The sequence below is a fragment of the Physeter macrocephalus genome, chromosome 6, assembly GCF_002837175.3.
Source record: "Physeter macrocephalus isolate SW-GA chromosome 6, ASM283717v5, whole genome shotgun sequence".
NCBI classification, from domain to species: Eukaryota; Metazoa; Chordata; class Mammalia; order Artiodactyla; family Physeteridae; genus Physeter; species Physeter macrocephalus.
Genome location: NC_041219.1, coordinates 99,920,570 through 99,943,335, shown reverse-complemented (window position 1 = coordinate 99,943,335; position 22,766 = coordinate 99,920,570). Strand labels below are relative to the sequence as shown.

Genomic DNA, 22,766 nt, shown 5'->3' with positions numbered 1-22,766 from the left:
TCAATTTATTCAATCATATTAACTACTGGGCTTTCCAAAAACTGACCATGAATACTTGTTAAATGTATTCATTATTATTTTATAATCTAAGTAATACACAGATAGAACTTAGTTTTGAAATCTGCTTAAATGACTATAAACCATATTGTTAGTATATAACAATATAACAATATAAGATGCATTCTGCCACTCTTTAAAAGTATCCAAATATTACCCTAAATCCAATATGCTAGTAATAAAACTGGAAGGCTTATCACTGAGCAGTAGAGGAGACAAGAAAAACAAACAAACAGAGAGTATAGCAATACAAAGCATCATAATAATATGTTTCACACTGCATAGGTAGTTTTAAAAAAACTTAGCAAATCAGAGGAAGTGTTTGAATTATTCCCATAACAATCTAAATCTAGTTTTATTACTAGCATAACACAACTCAAAATCCAAGGGAACATTGCTGTACTATCAGACTCCAGCTGATTACTCTACATTTATGTTTCTCTTCTCTTTCTTTTTAATATTCAGAGGAATGTCTACTTTAATTGTATGCATCAGCATAATATCCTAATTTTTTTAGAATTTATTTATTTTTATTTATACCCACATTTACATTTATTACAGGGAAAGGATACATTAAAGTTAGCCATGGAAAGACACATAGGGAAGAATCCAGGAGGGTTCCAAATGGAAGTTTTCATTGTCCTGAAGATGCACTACTCTCCTGGCATTATTACTTTATAATTTCATTTGTACCAATTTTTACTAATGAATTCCTTCCATCTACATTTTATAATATATTATAGCAAGAAACATCTATACTCATGAAAATTACACTGATGCTATGTGCTCTAATAATTCCACACAAATAAAAAGGTAATTTACTTTGCATTAAATTAACTGGTTTTGTGTTGGTTTGTATGCTGGCTTGCTAGGTATTCCTATTAATGATTCCTATATATTCTTTATAAAAGATTTTTTACATACATACATTTATTTATTTATTTAGGAAAGCAGAATGACATACTCCTCAGGAGTGAGAATTATAAGAGGCTAGACTGCTTGTGTTTGTATTTTGGCTGAAACACTTACTAATTCCTCTACACCTCAGTATCCTAATCTATAAAATACACTTTGTAAATAATACTTGCCAATTAAATTGTTGGGAGGTCTAAGTAAGATAACGTATGCAAAACACTTAAAATAAATGCTTGGAACATAGTGTCTAATAAATATATGCCTCCTCTCTCCTCCCTACTTTCCTGGGTTAAAGAATATTACTACATACACAAAACTTTCCACTTGTCATTAGATTCCAGTACTGGAGATACTATAATTATCTGTATAAAATAATACATTTTCTTTTCCAAAACCACTTTACACTCATGATCAATACAAATGCTCATTTTGAGTGTCGTTATAAAACCCAAAAGTGTCTTATCTTAAATGTTAACAAGTATACATACAAACATATCTATCTAAAGAATGACATTTTTAAAACAATAGTATAATGAACCAGGAGGTGTGGTTTCATATTAACTGGTAAATACAGTTTCTCATTTCTATACTATTACAAAGCTAACCAATGAATGTAGATTATCATCAGCAGTATCATAAACAATTTTATAAGCATTGAATAGTGTGGCATCTTTTTCCTAAAAGAACTACAAAGATAATCTTTAAATGGCTTTCCTGTTTTATAAAATGATGAATGAGCATAGAAAATATTTCTAATTAATATATAATTCAAATTAAAAGACAAATGGGTTATTGATAGCTAAGTCTTAACACAGCACAGTAATTGAGTACAGTCCACTGTTCAGGAGTTAATCATTCATTCTTGATAAGATAGAGTCATGATTTGCCTCCACTTATTGCTTTTACCCATTTTGTGATCATTTAGCTTTTTTAAGCACATGCACACTAAGCCAGTAAAAGCAAGAGAAAATAAATGATACAAAATTTCTCGCTTTTATAAAATTTTAACCATTGTGGAAAAAAATTGGTGAGGAAAGTTTGTATAACTTGTGAAATTTTATTGTCAGCATTATTTACTAATATTTACCATTGGTACTCTCTGCTAATATTGCTGACTTCCTCTATATTTAATTAATTCATACTAATCACAGCAACTATAGAGATTGAGGAGTGACTTAGTTATATTATTAACTATATACTAATATGACAATCATTTATAATAATCAAGAATGGTGCTTCTTTGCTCAGTAATCTTTCCTACTTTCTTTTTTAAAATAAATTTATTTATTTATTTTATTTTTGGTTGCGTTGGGTCTTCATTGCTGTGAGTGGGCTTTCTCTAGTTGTGGCGGGGGGGGGGCACTCTTCATTGCAATGTGCAGGCCTCTCATTGCAGTGGCCTCTCCTGTTGCAGAGCACGGGCTCTAGGCATGTGGGCTTCTGTAGTTGTGGCACTTGGGCTCAGTAGTTGTGGTTCATGGGCTCTAGAGCGCAGGCTCAGTAGTTATACCACATGGGCTTAGTTGCTCCACGGCATGTGGAATTTTCCCAGACCAGGGCTTGAACCTGTGTACCCTGCATTGGCAGGTGGATTCCCAACCACTGCACCACCAGGGAAGCCCCTACTTTCTTAATGGTTGTGCTGTTTGGGGTATAAAGCAAACTCAACATGAAGCAATTCGATTTAATATTTTAATAAAAATAATTTGTCCCATTTTAACATTATAATAATACACCTTTTTTTCAATCAAGAATTTGTCTTTTTAATGAATGGATCTATCTACAAAGCAAAAATGCTAATCCTACCTCCAAGAAATTAACACAAAGTTCTTTTTTTTCCCACCCACTCCTGAAATTTATTTTTTAAATGCACAGAAATAATATAAACAGTAAAAAGTATATACAAAGAAAAATAATTCCTCCACCTATTTCAGGACTAATTCTTACTACACACATATTACCAGTATCATCAAAATATCATACAAAGTTCCATATAATTTTCAAGAATATGCATACATATATATGTGTGTGTGTGTCCATGTGCAGTGTGTTTCTTCATATAATGTTTTCCACAAATGAGAGAATTTCTCACACATTATTATTAATAGTTCTAAACTTAGACATCAGTAGCTAAATTGCAAATATAATTTCAAAATTATACTCTTGTTATACAAGAGTATAATTATACAGTTATACATTAATGTAATACATACATTAATATGTATTAATTATACAGTTGTTGATTTTCAAAATATTTCTTGCTTCATAAGAGTCCAAATGAAGGCAGTTAAATAAGACACTGAATGAAAATTAATCTTTCAATGAATGAGTAGTTATTGATCAAAATTAACCAATTTTCTAAAATTATCAACAACATACATATTTAAATTGTGAACCATACTATTTATAGATTAAGAATAAAGCTACTCTATTCACAAATACTATTACAAATCTATGGAAAATATTTACCTTCTAGAGGCACATCACTTTTTGTCTAGATGTTAGTTCTCATCAGTAAAGATGTGAGAAATGTAATATGCTAACAAAAAATGTTAAGTAAATATTCTCACTGCTGGTAAACATAATGATACAGTCAACAGGCTAAATAACTAGAAAGCTTACTATATAGTACTATTAAATAATATGATATATATTATAGCATTATTAAATAATAAACATAATACTATCACACAATGTCATTAAATACTAAGCCCTGAGTGAGGGCCAGTTTTACATGCAAACAATCTCACCTAATATAACGTAATGAGTGCCAAAGATACTGTCATCAAAACTACCTCAAGCACTGTCCCTAATTCTGTCTCAAAGTCTAAGAGTCTACAACACCATGTTGAAAATGCAAATAGAAACATAATACATTTATTGAGCAACAGTCATAAATTCTTTAATTTGAATATGCTTATAAGGCTAGCTCTCATTAGCTGATAAAGACCAGAAAGCTTGCTACATAAAAAAAAAAGAAAGTTATTTTTGAAAAGGCATCAGAGGATAGCATGGAGAGCTCTTTTACACAGGGCAGTCAGGCAAGGCCTCTAAGTAGATGACAACTAAGTAGAAATTTCAATAATATAACAGAAAGAACCATGTGAACATTTGAGACAATAGGTAGGTAGGTGAAAAAGCAAGAACAAAGTCCCTGAGACAAGGTGTTTAAGGAAAAGCAAGAGGGCCAGTGGGGTTAGAGTAGAATGAGCAAGGAAGAAAATGGAAGGAGAGGATGGAGCCAAGGGCCCATGATGGATTGTGAATTCTGTCTCAAGTGTGGAAGGAAGCCACTGGAAAATTAATTTGAACTAGAAAGTGATATGTCCTGACTAGCCTCTTTAAATGATAATTCTGGCTAATCATTTCCCACCAAATTTGTAAATGCTAAAGTTCCCCCAAGGTTCTATCCTATTCTCTTCTCCATTTATACTTTTTAATATAATTTCATTGAGTTCCAACTCTATAGGCTGACAGTTCTCAAGTCTCCAGAAATGGCCTAGTCAATATCTCCAGTTGGATGCTTACTGGGGTCTCAAATAACATAAACCTGCCCTGACCACTGATTTCTCTATTCTCATCCCCACCACCTCAGTCCTTTCCTCCCCAATGTACCCCATGGCAATAAACTGTATCTTCATTTATCCAGTTTCCAATAACCTAGGAATCATTCTATCTTCATCTCTTATTTTCAGACCTGATATCTATGTCATCAGCAACCATATCACCAAAATATATTCCAAATCTGCCACTTTTTACCACTTCAAGGTCTATACTTACCAAATATTGTTTACTTAGCTAAATTAACAGCAGTTTTATAACTGGTCTCTGTTGGTTCACAACAGCAGGAGTTCCCTGGGTAAAACCTGAAACTGGCCCCTGTACACTGGGGCTTCCCAACCCCATTATCCACTTCAGCTGCCAGTTCTTATTTAAACCTATAAATCAGATCACACAATCTTCCAGAGAAATCCATAAAAAAAAATCCAAATTCTTTAAACTTTGGCCCACAAATCTCCACATCATCTGAATTCTATCTACCTTTCCAAATTATTCCATTCTTCTTTCCTCACCATTCAGTCTATATAGGGTAGCTATATTTCAGTCACACCAACATATTAAATTACTTCCTGACTCAAGGTCTTTGCCCTACTGTTCCTTTTTTTTTTTTTTTTTTTTTTTTTTTGCGGTATGCAGGCCTCTCACTGTTGTGGCCTCTCCCGTTGCGGAGCACAGGCTCCGGACGCGCAGGCTCAGCGGCCATGGCTCACGGGCCCAGCTGCTCCGCGGCATGTGGGATTTTCCCGGACTGGGGCACGAACCCGTATTCCCTGCATCGGCAGGTGGACTCTCAACCACTGCGCCACCAGGGAAGCCCACTACTGTTCCTTTTGCCTTAAATGTCTTCCCCTAGATTTTCAATAGTTCCCTCCTTCTCTGTAATAAGTATACCCAGGATAAGAACTGGTGCAGAATCATGCTGCCTGGTTGAGGGAAATATAAGCTTCTTGCTAACTAGCTTCATGAGTCACCCTCTCTCAGTATCAAAATCTTATTAATATAAATTCTATAAAAAATAAGTTATCTTAGCCATTAATTTGCATTTGTTTTTATTGAATAAATCTATATACGCCACTTCCCCAACTCTAAACTGTAAGCTGTTTTAGGACAAGGATCTTGTTTGTCTTATTCATCGCTATATTTCCCAGCATTAGAAGAGTGCCTGGAATATATTTATTGCTTACCTGGTTGTGTTAATATACATTAGAATTCAGTTCAGTTATATATGGGTTAAATTGACATATTCTAATGAAAAACTCTTTCCCCACTTATAAATCTATTCCTATGAAAAATGCATTTCATTATCTGAACAATTAATTAATTTTCAAATAAAATTTTCAAATACAACTGATCTATATGTGGAAGTTTATATATATAATATTTAGAAAATAATTGAAGAACACTCACATCTTCACTGAAGGTTGGTATTTTGTGGCTGAAATAATCCAGTGAGCAATTAACTGTCTAAAACAAAAACTGTAGTGGGTACCTTCCAAGACCAACCAAATGGATAAATGCATTTTGGATTGCCTGGTAGGTATGAAAACTTAGTACACAAAGTACAGTTTCGACGTTCTCTGCTCCAGAACACCAAACAGAGTCCTAGATACACCAATTATGGGCCTGTTAATAATCTTTTCATTAATGATGCAATTAAATTATGCAAATGGAAATATGTAAAGCAATTTCCTTAGAGAATCATAAAATGGATAAATCATCTAAAGGAATACATCCCTGGATTCCATAAGTCATAATGTTTCTTCACTAAAAACTTGTCCACCACCAATAAAATCAATTAAAGTTATACTGATTCTTCATCTACTCACCTTGTATTCATTTGCAATGTTAGAAATCTAAGGTACAGTTCTATATTATATCTCCATTTTCCTTATTAGTGCCAAAAATTTAAGACTGGTACTTAAGACCCCTAAGTACCAGAAACCAAATAAAATCATCCTGAAAGTGGTATCTTTCAAAATTATCAGAAATGAGAAAGAGAAAAAATTTATTATTGTTAACTCAAGGAGTCTCTCTTGCTACCAAATCCCTTTTGTAAAAGATAGGTGCCTGTACTCCACATGCAAGCACAGGCACTTAGCAGTATTTCCTAAAAGGTTTCAGTTTTTATTTCCCTTTTCAAAATTGGCAGATGTAGACAACCATACTTTTAAAGAACTGCATCTTCAGGGAATAAACCTAGTTTGTTTATTGGTTTCTCTGGTCTTTCAAATGCCTCCTGAATTCCTTTTGGGTTGAATGAGTTATATGCTCTTTTACCTAAAATCTGTACTTGGATGCTTTCAAATAAAGAAGGGCTTTTGTTGTTGCTAACATCTAGCAGAAATTCAAAGCAGTTATCTCTAACAATTCTTGTAACAATTCAAAAACACATTTCCTCCTTCTTTTGACACGCTTCATCCACTCATAGCTCAGGCATTTACTAAGTAATTTGTGTAGCTTACTATATATATTTGAGATATATAACAGAATAATGTGAGAATACATTAAAATGTGAGATAATATAAACTACAGGAACTATAAAAAGCTATGCAATACTCCAGGAGAAAAGTGATGAAAATGTGAACTAAAGCAGTAACGGTAAGGAAAGAAGACAGAAGAGAAACAATTCTTTGTTAGAATGAGCAGGATTTGGTGACTCACTAGATGTAAGACAGAAAGAGATTAAGGAAGACTGACCCTGAAATATAAGGGGAAGGAGATGTTAAGCAATTCTACTTGGGAGAGTTAGTGCTCAGTTTCCATTCAGGAAAGGAAATGGGGTAAGATTCATAAAGAAGTGAAAACTGAACAAGAAACATTAGTTCTAAAGGGGTGACTTTCTGTGATTGACTCAGGGCTGTCAGAGCTTCCCAAGACCTCCTCTGGGTAGGGGTTATCACTGCTCTCTAAAGGTATCACTAGAGCTTTGAGTGCAATAGGCCAGGTGGAATATCTCAGAGCCCCTGGCTTTGATGGAAGTAGATTTAATGTGCTTAAAGTTAAACACAATTTGTTTCTCAGTTCCTTTTTAAAGGGTCTCTAAAGCACTGTGTTATGGTATTAAATGAGCCAGTATTATGTGTGCTGTTAATTATTTATTTTTATTCTCAGTCATTCAAGAACTAAGTGTATCTTTCTTTAAAGAATCATTTCAGAAACTTGAAATGTTTTTGTCATAACAAGGACCAGGAAAATTATATGAAAGTTTTCTAAGTAAGTACACTGTGTTGATGATTATTCTCATGAAGATAATACAGGCAGAGGAGCAAAACTGGGATGGAAAAGGTCATCAAAAATACATTTTTTATATATTTGAATTTTAGGCTTCTGCAGAATATCTACCACAGAATATCTGACAAGCAGTTGGAAACAGATTTTCTGGGGTGTACAAAGGGTACATGAATCATCAAGATAAGACAGGTAAATGACTGAACTCTCCCAAAGAGAGTTTATACAATGAGATGAGATGAAAATTGAAAATAAAGCCATAAGAAGCACTAATATTAAGGAATAGGAGGAGAAAGAGAAACTAAAAAATAATAGGTACTGAATAAACAGAGAGGTAGGAAAAGAAGCAAAGGAGAAATTTCCATGGAAGTCAAGGGAGGTAAGTATTTCAAGAATACAGTAGTCAATCGTGTCCAAAATAATGGGGAGATCAAGTAAAGTAAAGAATGAAGAGAGGCCACTACATTTTGATCTAACCTATGTCAGAATAGTTTAAGCAGAAATGAACATGAGAATACAGTAAAGAAATTGAAGGGAGAATGAAAAGAAAGTTATCATAGAAACCCAAGCTGTTTGGTAAAGAAGTATGGTGATGAGAAGATAGTAAAAGAGATATCATGACGGTAAAACAGAGTCAGGATAAGGATTTTTTACCATGAGAAAGTCATGAAACTTTATTTATGAAAAAAAAGTTATTCTACGAAAGAAAAATATTTGAAAAGATATGTACATTGATGGCTTCTATAAGACATATCTCTTACATAAAAATATTTAGTCATTACTGATTATTGAAGGAAGACATAGTTAATCATGTTTGAGGTACCCTCCTATCCCATTTTCCATATACTATGCCCTGAACATCGATGGTAAGGACCACATGTTACCATCCTCACACTCACCCTCAATATATACAACCCCATGAAAATGTCCTTAACGTCTCAGTTATTATGCCCTCTGAAGACTAGTCTAAACTGAGAAACACTGAGAAATTATATTCAGAGGGAGTTGGCACTTGAAAGTCTATGCCCAGTCAGTGTTAGGGAGGTCATTTTCCCTATGTACACAGGATGAATAAACAGAGAAACTTGGTCTTCAGAGAGAAACAGAAGCTCAGAGAAAAGCCACAGTGAAAAGAATATGTGGCTTTATTGAGTGAGAGAGAGACAGAGAGAAATAGAGAAAACAGCTATCTCAGTCCAACCCACCATGCCTGTTTCTAGCTGCAATTCCCATACAGCATGTTACATGTCACATTTATGAGATGCTCCTAAATCCCTCCAATAAGCCCCCTCCATGTGAGATAAGTGAATGCATTTTTGTTCCTTGCAACTAGATAATTTTGACTAGAAAGTGTGGTTTCTTTTCTGATTCTTCCAATGAAATTTTGAAAACTTCCAATACAAAGCTATACAAATAAGTTTTAAATGTTTAACTACATGCTATAAGTCTTATCTTAAGGAGTAGAAGGGTATCATGGCAACTGCAATGAACTTTACTTACGGGAAGTAATGAGCTTGTTACAGCATTTTTTTCAAATTGTACAAAGACTAACCTTTGAATCTTTCTTCAAATGATTCTGCTCTACACTTCATAACAGAAATAAATATCATACCTCCTTTAATGAAGGAAAAGATCAGTAAATTGTGATTTTTTTTACCACCATGACCAGGCTTCCAGTTTTCCCAAATCACCTTGGGATCACCCCCTACATCCCCTCTCTCTTCTCTGAACTATGACATTCCCTGTCTGCAAACTACACAGGAAATTATACATATACATATCTAGATAGATAGACAGATAGATAGATAGATAGATAGATAGATAGATAGATAGATAGATCTCCACCTATTCTAGCTAATAGCCTACAAAAATGGAAAAATCTCACCTTCTGAGCCTCTGGGCATGAACATTAGTTTAGCTGACCTCGCAACCCTGGTACAGCTACCAATTTTACATTTGTATACTCAGATTTCACTTAAAACCTAGTTAAACCCCTTTCAGAATACTCTTTTCACCCCCATCCATCCCTTCCTATTAGATATGGCCTAATTTCAAACTGTTCAATATTCTGTTGATAAAACCACCAGTGTTTACCCAAAGAATATCACCCTCATCCCTCATTTCCCACCACCTCTTCTTTTTCTGCCTAGCTCTGACACTCTTGCTGCTCCTGAACCTGGAAACTCCCCAGATAATGGTTGTTGCCTGGTGAGTAAATCTCTTAAGGAAAAGGAATGGGAAGATCAGAGCCCAGAAAGGTAAAAAAAACACAGTAAGTGACTTGTGGATAGACTCCATGTCTGTTATTCATCTTGTACACTCAGAAACTGCCATGGTACCTGGCATGAGGAGGTACTTAGAAAATACTGTTCAACAAATGAACTACAAGGACAGCAGAATAGCAAACCACTCTGCCTACACCCTAGTACTTTCCATTCTCTCAAAAGTGAAGACTCCCCAAAAGACATAGTATCACTATTTCATCTTCTTAACCTGATCCAACTTTGAACATTATAGGGAACTGACATCATTTAAAAAAACCAAATATAACAAATAAGTAAGATTAATCCATTTCACATACTGAAGATATCTTTCTTTCAATAAGCTTCTCCAAATGTTATTCTAGGGTTCTTTAAAAATGATATTTATTTTCAATGCATTTATTACATAAGTTGTGGACATATAACCTTAATATTAACATAAATAATCAAATCATGATATTATAATTTATATTTGCAATCATCATAAAGAATGTAAAAATATGAACTTACATGTTTTGACAAGTTGGGACTCTTTGAATCAACATCATACCTAAAAGATTAAAATATAAAATTTAAATTATTTCCACAAAATAAAGTTAGAGAAAAATGTCAGTATTTCCCCCAAAACACAAATAAAAAATGAATCAAAATTATATGAATGGGGAGAAAAACTTACCAAATTTAGAAATTTCTCATAATCTGTGGTCTACATACCAAAGGTAGAATTCACAATCCCTGGGTACTTTTATTTCTACAACTTAAGTAGAAGTCCTAATATTTTCACAGTCATGAATTCTTTTGCTCGATAAGACAAGTTTAAAATTTCCCTTTTCTGTGAATCAATAGATTCCTAATACTCCATAAAAACTGAAATTCCCCTTTTAAAACAAGTGTGGATAACAGGTTATCATTTGTAATAATTATAATTACATTATATAATTATACATAAATATAAGTATAATTATATTATAATTCTTATTTAATATCATAAATGTTCTTATTAATTTTGAAACTTGGCCAAAGTAATGACATATTATTTTTCCCCAATCACAGAACTTGGGGAAACCATGTATTTTATGGAAAAAGAAATGTATTTATATAGGATTATTATATGTCCTATTTTTGATCACTTAGTACTGGAAATGAATGATTTCTTAAGGAGATCCTGGGAAAACATCACCTATTGTCACTTTAGCCTCTTGTTTCAAAAAATTTTTAGAAACAGAAAGGCTGCTAATAACCAAAACAATCTCAATTTACTGAATTCTTAAATAGGAAAATATTTGTACTTGTTCCAGTCTTTCTCCCAAGTCATATTCCTTTCACATTCTTTGTGCATAGCTTCTTACCAAAAATTAACTGCCTTTTTTTTTAAGGTTTAAGTCTTCCCTCTCACATAACAAGAATGTTTCACAGAGAAATGAAGCATCTAGTCAAAAAAAAGGCAAAGAAAATGAGTTCACTGAGTGTACTGATTCTGGGCAGAGGTGCACTTACTCCATAGCAAAGAATGTTTACCACAAACTGGCTTTAAAATTGTGTGATGCAAATATCTGCCTCAGAAGAATTACAAATTACTCTTCTTCACATCAGGGCATTTTGATCACTCTCAACAGCTGTAAACTAGAATTTTGAATCAACAAATTGCCAACATCTACTGAAGACCTACAAATATTAGTTTAAAAAATGTTTTTCTTATTCAAGAAATTTTTCTTTTTCAAAACAATTTCTAAGGGTAAAATTAAAATTAGCAACTGTAGCAATATCAAAGTTAAAACATAACTCTGCTGGCTCCTTCTCAAGTTATCATCCCTGGAAACCGTTTTCTATAAAGGGTTTAGTGTGGACTAGGGAGAAATAACATGGTATATTCAGCTCAGTTAAAAAAGCAAAAAGAGGGCTTCCCTGGTGGCGCAGTGGTTGAGATCCGCCTGCCAATGCAGGGTACACGGGTTCGTGCCCTGGTCCGGGAAGATCCCACATGCCGCGGAGCGGCTCGGCCTGTGAGCCATGGCCGCTGAGCCTGCGCGTCCGGAGCCTGTGCTCCGCAATGGGAGAGGCCACAACAGTGAGAGGCCCACGTACCACACACACAAAAAAAAAAAGCAAAAAGAAAAGTATTTATGTTTCATCACAAAGAGTTTAAGTATCCTCACATACAATCCTCCTTCCTTGTCTTTAACAAAGCTTTTAATGCTATTACCTCAAAAATAGGTAATTTACAGCATACCTCTGAAGGCTTTAGATAATATGCTGGATTACAATGCACTTGAAATTACCATGATTTTTCTTCTAAGGGAAATTTCCTTCTAACTTTTCTAAAAGTATCACTGGTTTTAATCCTCACAAGTCAGAAAATAAACACGACATCCTAAATAGTTAAAAATATATCTGTGTGCACGGGGGTGGGGCTGTGTGAATGTGGGTGTCTGTCTATGTTTGTAAGTGCCATAATCTCCTTAAGTAAAAGAGAATACAATGCAAAGCAGAAGTTCAGTAGTTTACCCCCAGGATGGTACATTTGTGCCTAAATGTACTAACAGCAATTTTGTAAACCATTTCACCCTGTTGTTGAAATCTTATTAGTAGAGTACTGAATTGGCAGTAACTGATTTGAATGGCTCCTAAGGATTATGTTTTCTAATGGAGGGTAACAGATGTTGACTGGAATTTTTCCTGTATTTCTGAAATTCCAACTAAGGCCCAAAGCTGTAAACAAAAGATGCTAAGTTTCTCCTCACGCTTAGCTCAGAGATCCCATTGAGTCACTCTCATTAGGGTCAGACCCTTCTCCACAAAGCTTACTCATGAAGTGACAGGCTATTCCTTACTTCTGGGGGGACATCAGGAGGTTCTTTCCACTCCCTAAAGTAAGGTGAAGGGGAGCTCCAAAACCTAGGGTGATTGTGTGAAGAGGAGGACAGCATCTGGTTTCCCTGCCACTTAAAGAACCTGCCTATAGTTCCATCCTAGGATGTCAATGGAAGAGAATGTTAGCTGACAGTTAGGAAGTGCCTTCTAAGAGCTGAAGAACAAGGAACAATGTCCTTTTGAAAGCAAGAAGGACCCTCTGGGGCTCCTGGGTATGGAAGCCTTTCCATGTCCCCCATTTCTCATTTGTAGGCAACAGACTCCAGCCTTCATAAGCTTCCTTGAGTTCCAAAGGGCAGATTACAACAGTTGCTAATCAAGGAAGGGAGGGGATGCAGAGACAAGGGAGGAGCAGCAGAGAAACAATAGTTCAGCTTTGGGGCAGGGTCCTGGTTCGCCCTCAAGGAGTACACATAACAATATCTTTAAGCTCTTTATAGAACTAAAACCTCCAACAAATGAAAGATGTTGGCATTATTCATTCCAGAGAAGACCACCTGAGGTCAGATTAAAGGAACCAGAGAAGCACATCAAGAGATTACCTGAGACCAGGTTAGAGGAATGCAGGCCCTGAACACACCCTAATCTTATCAGGAACCGCACCATTGAATCCTTGCTATAAAACTCATCAACAAATCTTCCCAGGTTGGGAAACAAGTTTTCAAGGGCAGCAGCATGCTATGTCTCCCTTTGCCTGGCAAAGCAATAAAGCTATTCTTTTCTACTTCACCCAAAACTCTGTCTCTGAGATTTGATTCAGCACCACTGCACAGCTTTTTAGTCCCCTTGATATGTGTCCCCTGTGGCCAGTATCCTCTAAGGTCTGGGTTTTGCAGAACCCACATATCTGCCTCCCAATTCCCCTAGCTTTCTGCTCTTCCACTTCCCTTCTCTCCTGCAAGTAGCTATGATAGTGGCTCCAAATGAGGGGAGAGAAAGAGTTTTGGATTAAGTTTGAGATTAAAGTTTTAAAATGAATAGTACATAACTATTAACAAAATGAGATGGTTCTAATAAACAAAAGTGATTGACAAGTCATGCAATTAGACCTTGGCATTGTTAAGGTAGCCCTTAACCAATGGGAAAAGCTGGAATTGGCAGTGTTGGGACAATTATTGGAAAAAATAAAGCAACATATTTTCCCCCAAAGTGTTGAGAATCTTCAAAAATAGATTGTAATAACATAATACATTCCATAATTATCACCATCTGATTTATCAAGGAGGAAAATCATCTACTAGGTAAGTCAAACCTACACTTGTAACTCCCTTGTTGGTGTTCTAGGCTAAATGCAAAAACAAGAGCAAAAAGAATTATATCTGATTTCTCATATTCTCCTCACATACTACATAGTGATACAGCTACCCACACTTCTTGCTCAAAGACACTTCTGTACAGCTGTTCTGCCAATAATAAATTTTTCAACTATGACAACAAAGTAATTTATAAAGTACCTATACTATTATAGGTGTAACAATTATATAACAAAATAAATAAATGAAAAGTGTATGACTATCTGTGATATATACATAGCATGATGACAGAAACCATGTCTCTTTAATGAGTAAGTACACATCAAATCAAAAAGACAGGAGAATTTTATGACTCATAGCTGATAAACTAATCTTAAAAATATCTCAGGCAAATCACCATAACAATAATTGTGGATTAATCAGAACTTACAGGAATTTGGGCCACTGCTGCCAGGAATCAGGAATTACAATTTTCTATCAGCATTGAAAGTTAACTAAAAATACCTACCAAAAGCCATTTCTCAAACCTTCCATAATATGCAGTTGTTTAGATGTTATACTTCCAAAGCTTCTTTTTTTATTGTTTTTTAGAATTTTGCAAAATCAATACACAGGTTAACTAAATAAAACACAATTCTGAAAACCATTTACACCTATCTGTTGGCCAATGTAGACTACTGCACTATTCAGCACTGCTGTTCCTTCAAAGGGACATGTTACTGTAAACATGTTGGAGTATTTGTGGTAGTGCTCTGAGTGATGTACATTGGGATTACAGGTGATTTTATTGACTACTTTATTTTTTCTCATTTCCTAAATTTTCTACAATGAACATTTTCTCCTAGAACTATTACATTGCTAAGACAAAATTTAAAAACGAATCACAGTTAGGTACAATGGATAAATTGGTACTCATAATTAGAGAACAATTACACTGTTCTTCACATTTATTTAGATAGATATGGTGGAAAAATCACAATGTTAAAAAAAAAAAAAAGAAAGCCTGCTCTCCTAGGTTATATGAGATACTTACAAAAGTGGGAAATCGAAGAAATTATTTAAAGTGATATCAAAAATAGTACATAAACTAAGAGAATACACTTGTTAATTTTCTTGATAATCTTCTCCAGGTATCCCTTTCTCTAGTCCTAACTGTCTGAATTTTTTAGAGATCATATAAAATTGAAATAATATTATTTGACTCAAATTTCTGAAATTAACCAAATACATTCAAAAGTTTAAATGATACTTATTTAACTCAATTTTGCAATATGCTTTCATATTTCAAACTTACAATTTCTATGAGAAATCCTGTAATTTTTAGAAAAAAAGTAAAAGCTGAAGAAGTTAAAATATATCATTTACCTACACTAATTTGGTACTTTATTTCTTCTGTTACACTATGATAAAATAATACAACATGCTCCCATTCTAATCAAACATACTAATTTCCTACATATTCTTACTTTTGCTTACTTAGATTAAATATATTCCATTACTACATTCACTGTGCAGTAGAACACTTCAAACATATACTTTCATCAGTATTAGATAAACAAGACAAAAACAAATTTCCTCAGTCCAGGCATTATTTATTCTCTTCATAAAATTTTAGACATTCAGGCTCTGTACCATTAAATTATAAACTATTTTATGCAAAATTTAATACTATATTGGAAAGCACAGATCCCATGAACATGTTAATTAAACTATCTAGGCCTCGGTTTTCTCATTTATAAAAATGGGATAACTCTGCCTCAGAAATTTATTGGGTTGGTTAAATCTGATTACATATAGAAATGATTCTATTACAAACTGTGAATAATAGCAGTAGTATTACTATCACAAACCACATCTTTTTGTCTGTACTTACAAAACTTACTCTCAAACGGTATGAGCTTCCATAGTTACTTTACTTAGTTTATAAATAACTGGAAGATATTAGTAACAAACATATTAAACCATCTAATCATTCTTTTCTTCCATATTTCCACCACTAAGCGTGCTGTTGTTTTCTTTTTTTAATTCCCTGAATCATGTACAGTACAATATTACTGATTTATCACAAAATATTAGAGAAATATGTTAAGTTCTATCAATGGCCTAACTTCCTTCCTACCTTTAAGTCTTCCTTGTCCATGCTAAGCATACCTGGTGAGCTTGACAAACACGGTATAAGTAATAGGTGCTTCCTGAACCTAATATATTCTCATTTGAGTCATTAGTTTGTCAAAGTAACTCTTGAAATGTTATTTGGTAAAATAGACATAATATTTAAATGACTAACCAACACTAAGTTCAGTGGAATTACATTTTCTTACCTGGACACTCCTTAAAATCCATTAGCTTCCTTAGTCTCATGTTCAGTAGAGATGAGCACATGACCACCACTCTGTGTACAGGTAAATCATTCTTTACCTACTTCTCTCAAGAATAACCTGACCAGCTCTTAATTTTTGCTCTCTGGTCTACTGACTACCATTTGCTTGCTATCATCCTTCTTAGAGCACCATTTTCCTTCTTTTCATTCTACTAATGCAATTCTATAATAGCCACAATTACGAATGTGAAATGACGTGGACTTAAGAAACCAATACAAGGAGGGCTAAAATTAGACAACAGTGTGGGAAACTGGGTGAGTACCACAGTTCACCTCTGTGGAAAAAAACTCAATAGCTAATAATATCTTGTAAACTGACTGACTCCAGATTCTCTGTGGACAGAGACTTGAACTTAAAGATAATATTTTAATATGCCTGGTTCAGCATCGAAATAAAAAGAATATTAAAAATTCTAGCTTTATTCCAGGGAGAAGATGGCAGAAGAGTAAGACACAGAGATCACCTTCCTCCCCACAGATACATCAGAAATACGTCTGCCCGTGGAACTGCTCCTATAGAACACCCACTGATCACTGGCAGAAGACCTCAGACCTCCCAAAAGGCAAGAAACTCCCCACGTACCGGGGTAGGGCAAAAGAAAAAACAGAGACAAAAGAATAGGGATGGGACGTGCACCAGTGGGAGGGAGCTGTGAAGGAGGAAAGGTTTCCACACACTAGAAGCCCCTTCACGGGCGGAGACTGTGGGTGGCAGAGGGGGAAGCTTCAGAGCCACGGAAGAGAGCGGAGTAACAGGGTGCGGAGGGCAAAGCAGAGAGATTCCCGCAGAGGATCAGTGCTAATCAGCACTCACCAGCCCGAGAGGCTTGTCTGTTCACCAGCTGGGGCGGGCGGGGGATGGGAGCAGAGGCTCCGGCTTCAGTCCGAAGCCCTGAGAGGACTGCGGTTGGCGGCATGAACACAGCCTGAAGGGGTTAGTGCACCACAGCTAGGCAGGAGGGAGTCTGGGAGAAGTATGGAGCTGCTGAAGAGGCAAGAGACTTTTCCTTGTCTCTTTATTTCCTGGTGCACAAGGAGAGGGGATTAAGAGCACTGCTTAAAGGAGCTCCAAAGACGGGCGCGAGCTGCGGCTATCAGAGTGGACCCCAGAGACGGGCATGAGACGCTAAGGCTGCTGCTGTCGCCAACAAGAAGCTTGTGTGTGAGCACAGGTCACTATCCACCCCGCCCCTCCTGGGAGCCTGTGAAGCCCGCCATTGCCAGGGTCCCATGGCCTAGGGACATCTTCCCCGGGAGAATGCACAGTGCGACTCAGGCTGGTGCAATGTCACACTGGCCACTGCTGTCCCAGGCTCACCCCGCATCCACACCCCTTCCTCCCCCTGGCCTGAGTGAGCCAGAGCCCCCGAATCAGCTGCTCCTTTAACCCCGTCCTTTCTGAGCAAAGAAGAGACGCCCTCAGGTGACCTACATGCAGAGGCAGGGCCAAATCCAAACCTGAACCCCAGGAGTTGTGCAAACAAGAAGAGAAAGGGAAATTTCTCCCAGCAGCCTCAGAAGCACCAGATTAAAGCTCCACAATCAACTTCATGTACCCTGCATCTGAGGAACACCGGAATAGACAAGGAATCATCCCAAATTGAGGTGGATTTTGGCAGCAAGATATATTATTTTTTCCCCTTTTACTGTTTTTGTGAGTGTGTATGTGTATGCTTCTGTGTGAGATATTGTCTGTATGGCTTTGCTTTCACCATTTGTCCAAGGGCTCTGACCATCTGCATTTTTTTTTTTACTTTTAAAAATATTTTTTCTTAATAATTATTTTTTGTTTTAATAACTGTTTTATCTTACTTTATTTTATTTTATCCTCTTTCTTTCTTTCTCTCTTTCTATTTTCTCTCCCTTTTATTCTGAGCCGTGTGGAGGACAGGCTCCTGGTGGTCAGCCATGCGTCAGGGCTGTGCCACTGAGGTGGGAGAGCCAACTTCAGGACACTGGTCCACAAGAGACCTCCCAGCTCCACGTAATATCAAATGGGGAAAATAACCCAGAGATCTCCATCTCAACACCAACACCCAGCTTCACTCAACAACCAGTAACCTACAGTGCTGGAAACCCTATGCCAAACAACTAGCAAGACAGGAACACAGCCCCATCCATTAGCAGAGAGCCTGCCTAAAATCATAATAAGTCTACAGACACACCAAACACACCACCAGACGTGGACCTGCTCACCAGAAAGACAAGATCCAGCCTCATCCACCAGAACACAGGCACTAGCCACCTCAACCAGGAAACCTACTCAACACACTGAACCAACCTTAGCCACTGGGGACAGACACCAAAAACAACGGAAAGTACGAACCTGCAGCCTGCAAAAAGGAGACCCCAAACACAGTAAGATAAGCAAACTGAAAAGACAGAAAAACACACAGCAGATAAAGGAACAAGGTAAAAACCCACCAGACCTAACAAATGAAGAGGAAATAGGCAGTCTACCTGAAAAAGAATTCAGAATAATGATAGTAAAGATGATCCACAATCTTGGAAATAGAATAGAGAAAATGCAAGAAACATTTAACAAGGACCTAACAGAACTAAAGAGGAAACAAGCAATGATGAACAACACAAAAAATGAAATTAAAAATACTCTAGAAGGGATCAATAGCAGAATAACTGAGGCAGAAGAACGGATAAGTGACCTGGAAGGTAAAATAGTGAAAATAACTACTGCAGAGCAGAATAAAGAAAAAAGAATGAAAAGAACAGAGGACAGTCTCAGAGACCTCTGGGACAACATTAAATGCACCAACATTCGAATTATAGGGGTCCCAGAAGAAGAATAGAAAAAGAAAGGGACTGAGAAAAAGTTTGAAGAGATTATAGTGGAAAACTTCCTTAATATGGTGAAGCAAAGAGTTAATCAAGTCCAGGAAGCACAGAGAGTCCCATACAGGATAAAACCAAGGAGAAACATGCCAAGACACATATTAATCAAACTATCAAAATTTAAAAACAAAGAAAACATATGAAAAGCAGCAAGGGAAAAACAACGAATAACACAGAAGGTAATCCCCATAAGGATAACAGCTGACCTTTCAGCAGAAACTCTGCAAGCCAGAAGGGAGTGGTAGGAAATATTTAAAGTGATGAAGGAGAAAAAACTACAACCAAGATTACTCTACCCAGCAAGGATCTCATTCAGATTTGATGGAGAAATTAAAACCTTTACAGACAAGCAAAAGCTGAGAGAGTTCAGCACCACCATACCAGCTTTACAACAAATGCCCAAGGAACTTCTCTAGGCAAGAAACACAAGAGAAGGAAAAGACCTACAATAACAAATGAAAAACAATTAAGTAAATGGGAGTACGAACATACATATTGATAATTACCTTAAATGTAAATGGAATAAATGCTCCCACCAAAAGACACAGACTGTCTGAATGGATACAAAAACAAGACCCGTATATATGCTGTCTACAAGAGACCCACTTCAGACCTAGGGACACATACAGACTGAAAGTGAGGGGATGGAAAAAGATATTCCATGCAAATGGAAATCAAAAGAAAGCTGGAGTAGCAATTCTCATATCAGACAAAATAGACTTTAAAGTAAAAACTATAACAAGAGACAAAGAAGGACACTATATAATGATCAAGGGATCGATCCATGAAGAAGATATAACAATTGTAAATATTTATGCACCCAACATAGGAGCACCTCAATACATAAGGCAAATACTAACAGCCATAAAAGGGGAAATCGACAGTAACACAATCATAGTAGGGGACTTTAACACCCCACTTTCACCAATGGACAGATCATCCAAAATGAAAATAAATAAGGAAACACAAGCTTTAAATGATACATTACACAAGATGGACTTAATTGATATTTATAGGACATTCCATCCAAAAACAACAGAATACACATTCTTCTCAAGTGCTCATGGAACATTCTCCAGGATAGATCATATCTTGGGTCACAAATCAAGCCTTGGTAAATTTAAGAAAATTGAAATCGTATCAAATATCTTTTCAGACCACAATGCTATGAGACTAGATATCAATTACAAGAAAAGATCATTAAAAAATACAAACACATGGAGGCTAAACAATACACTACTTAATAATGAAGTGATCACTGAAGAAATCAAAGAGGAAATCAAAAAATACCTAGAACAAATGACAATGGAGGCACGACAACCCAAAACCTATGGGATGCAGCAAAAGCAGTTCTAAGAGGGAAGTTTATAACAATACAATCCTACCTTAAGAAACAGGAAACATCTCAAATAAACAACCTTACCTTGCACCTAAAGCAATTAGAGAAAGAAGAAGAAAGCAAACCCAAATTTAGCAGAAGGAAAGAAGTCATAACTATCAGACCAGAAATAAATGAAAAAGAAATGAAGGAAACGATAGCAAAGATCAATAAAACTAAAAGCTGGTTCTTTGAGAAGATAAACAAAATTGATAAACCATTAGCCAGTCTCATCAAGAATAAAAGAGAGAAGACTCAGATCAATAGATTTAGAAATGAAAAAGAAGTAACAACTGACCCTGCAGAAATACAAAAGATCATGAGAGATTACTACAAGCAACTGTATGCCAATAAAATGGACAACCTGGAAGAAATGCAGAAATTCTTAGAAATGCACAACCTGCTGATACTGAACCAGGAAGAAATAGAAAATATGAATAGACCAATCACACGCACTGAAACTGAAACTGTGATTAAAAATCTTCCCACAAACAAAATCCCAGGACCAGATGGCTTCACAGGCAATTTCTATCAAACATTTAGAGAAGAGCTAACACCTATCCTTCTCAAACTCATCCAAAATAAAGCAGAGGGAGCAACACTCCCAATCTCATTTTATGAAGCCACCATCACCCTGATACCAAAAACAGACAAATATGACACAAAGAAAGAAAACTACAGGCCAATATCACTGATGAACATAGATGCTAAAATCCTCAACAAAATACTAGCAAACAGAATCCAACAGCATATTAAAAGGATCATACACCACAAAAAGAAATAAAAGGAATCAAAATCAGAAAACAAGAGTAAAGGTGTCACTGTTTGCAGATGACATGAAACTATACATAGAGAATCCTAAAGATGCTACCAGAAAACTACTAGAGCTAATCAATGAATTTGATAAAGTAGCAGGATACAAAATTAATGTACAGAAATCTCTGGCATTCTAATACACTAATGATGAAAAATCTGAAAGTGAAATTAAGAAAACACTCCGATTTACCACTGCAACAAAAAGAATAGAATATCTAGGAATAAACCTACCTAAGGAGACAAAGAACTATATGCAGAAAATTATAAGACACTGATGAAAGAAATTAAAGATGATACAAATAGATGGAGAGATATACTATGTTCTTGGATTGGAAGAACCAACAGTGTGAATATGACTATACTACCCAAAGCAATCTACAGTTTCAATGCAATACCTATCAAACTACCACTGGTATTTTTCACAGTACTAGAACAAAAAAATTCACAATTTGTATGGAAACACAAAAGACCCCGAATAGAAGCAGGACACTCTATGACATAAATCACAACAAGATTCTTTTTGACCCACCTCCTAGAGAAATGTAAATAAAAACAAAAATAAACAAATGGGACTTAGTGAAACTTAAAAGCTCTTGCACAACAAAGGAAATCATAAACAAGACCAAAAGACAACCCTCAGAATGGGAGACAATATTTGCAAATGAAGTAACTGACAAAGGATTAATCTCCAAAATTTACAAGCAGCTCATGCAGCTTAACAAAAAAAAAATAACCCAATCCAAAAATGGGCAGAAGACCTAAATAGACATTTCTCCAAAGAAGATATACAGATTGCCAACAAACTCATGAAAGAATGCTCAACATCATTAATCATTAGAGAAATGCAAATCAAAAGTACAATGAGATATCATCTCACACTTGTCAGAATGGCCATGATCAAAAAATCTAGAAACAATAAATGCTGGAGAGGGTGTGGAGAAAAGGGAACCCTCTTTCACTGTTGGTGGGAAGGTAAATTGATACAGCCACTATGGAGGTTCCTTAAAAAACTACAAAAAGAACTACCATATGACCCAGCAATCCCACTCTACTAGAGAATGGACTTGAGGATATGGGGAGCGGGAAGGGCAAGTTGTGAGAAAGTGAGAGAGTGGCATGGACATATATACACTACCAAACGTCAAATAGATAGCTAGTGGGAAGCAGCCGCATAGCACAGGGAGATCAGCTCGGTG

At 35.9% G+C, this 22,766-nt stretch overlaps 1 protein-coding gene across 2 annotated transcripts in view; it reads right to left on the bottom strand.

Moving 5' to 3' along the window:
* The window catches only part of CPNE8 (copine 8), a 321,663-nt gene that overhangs the window by 196,850 nt on the left and 102,047 nt on the right, over window positions 1-22,766 (bottom strand). For both annotated transcript variants that reach the window (XM_024122759.3, XM_024122760.3), the window contains exon 5: window positions 10,533-10,572. In XM_024122759.3, coding sequence (XP_023978527.2) covers window positions 10,533-10,572 — 40 coding nt within the window. The remainder of the gene's footprint in view (window positions 1-10,532; window positions 10,573-22,766) is intronic.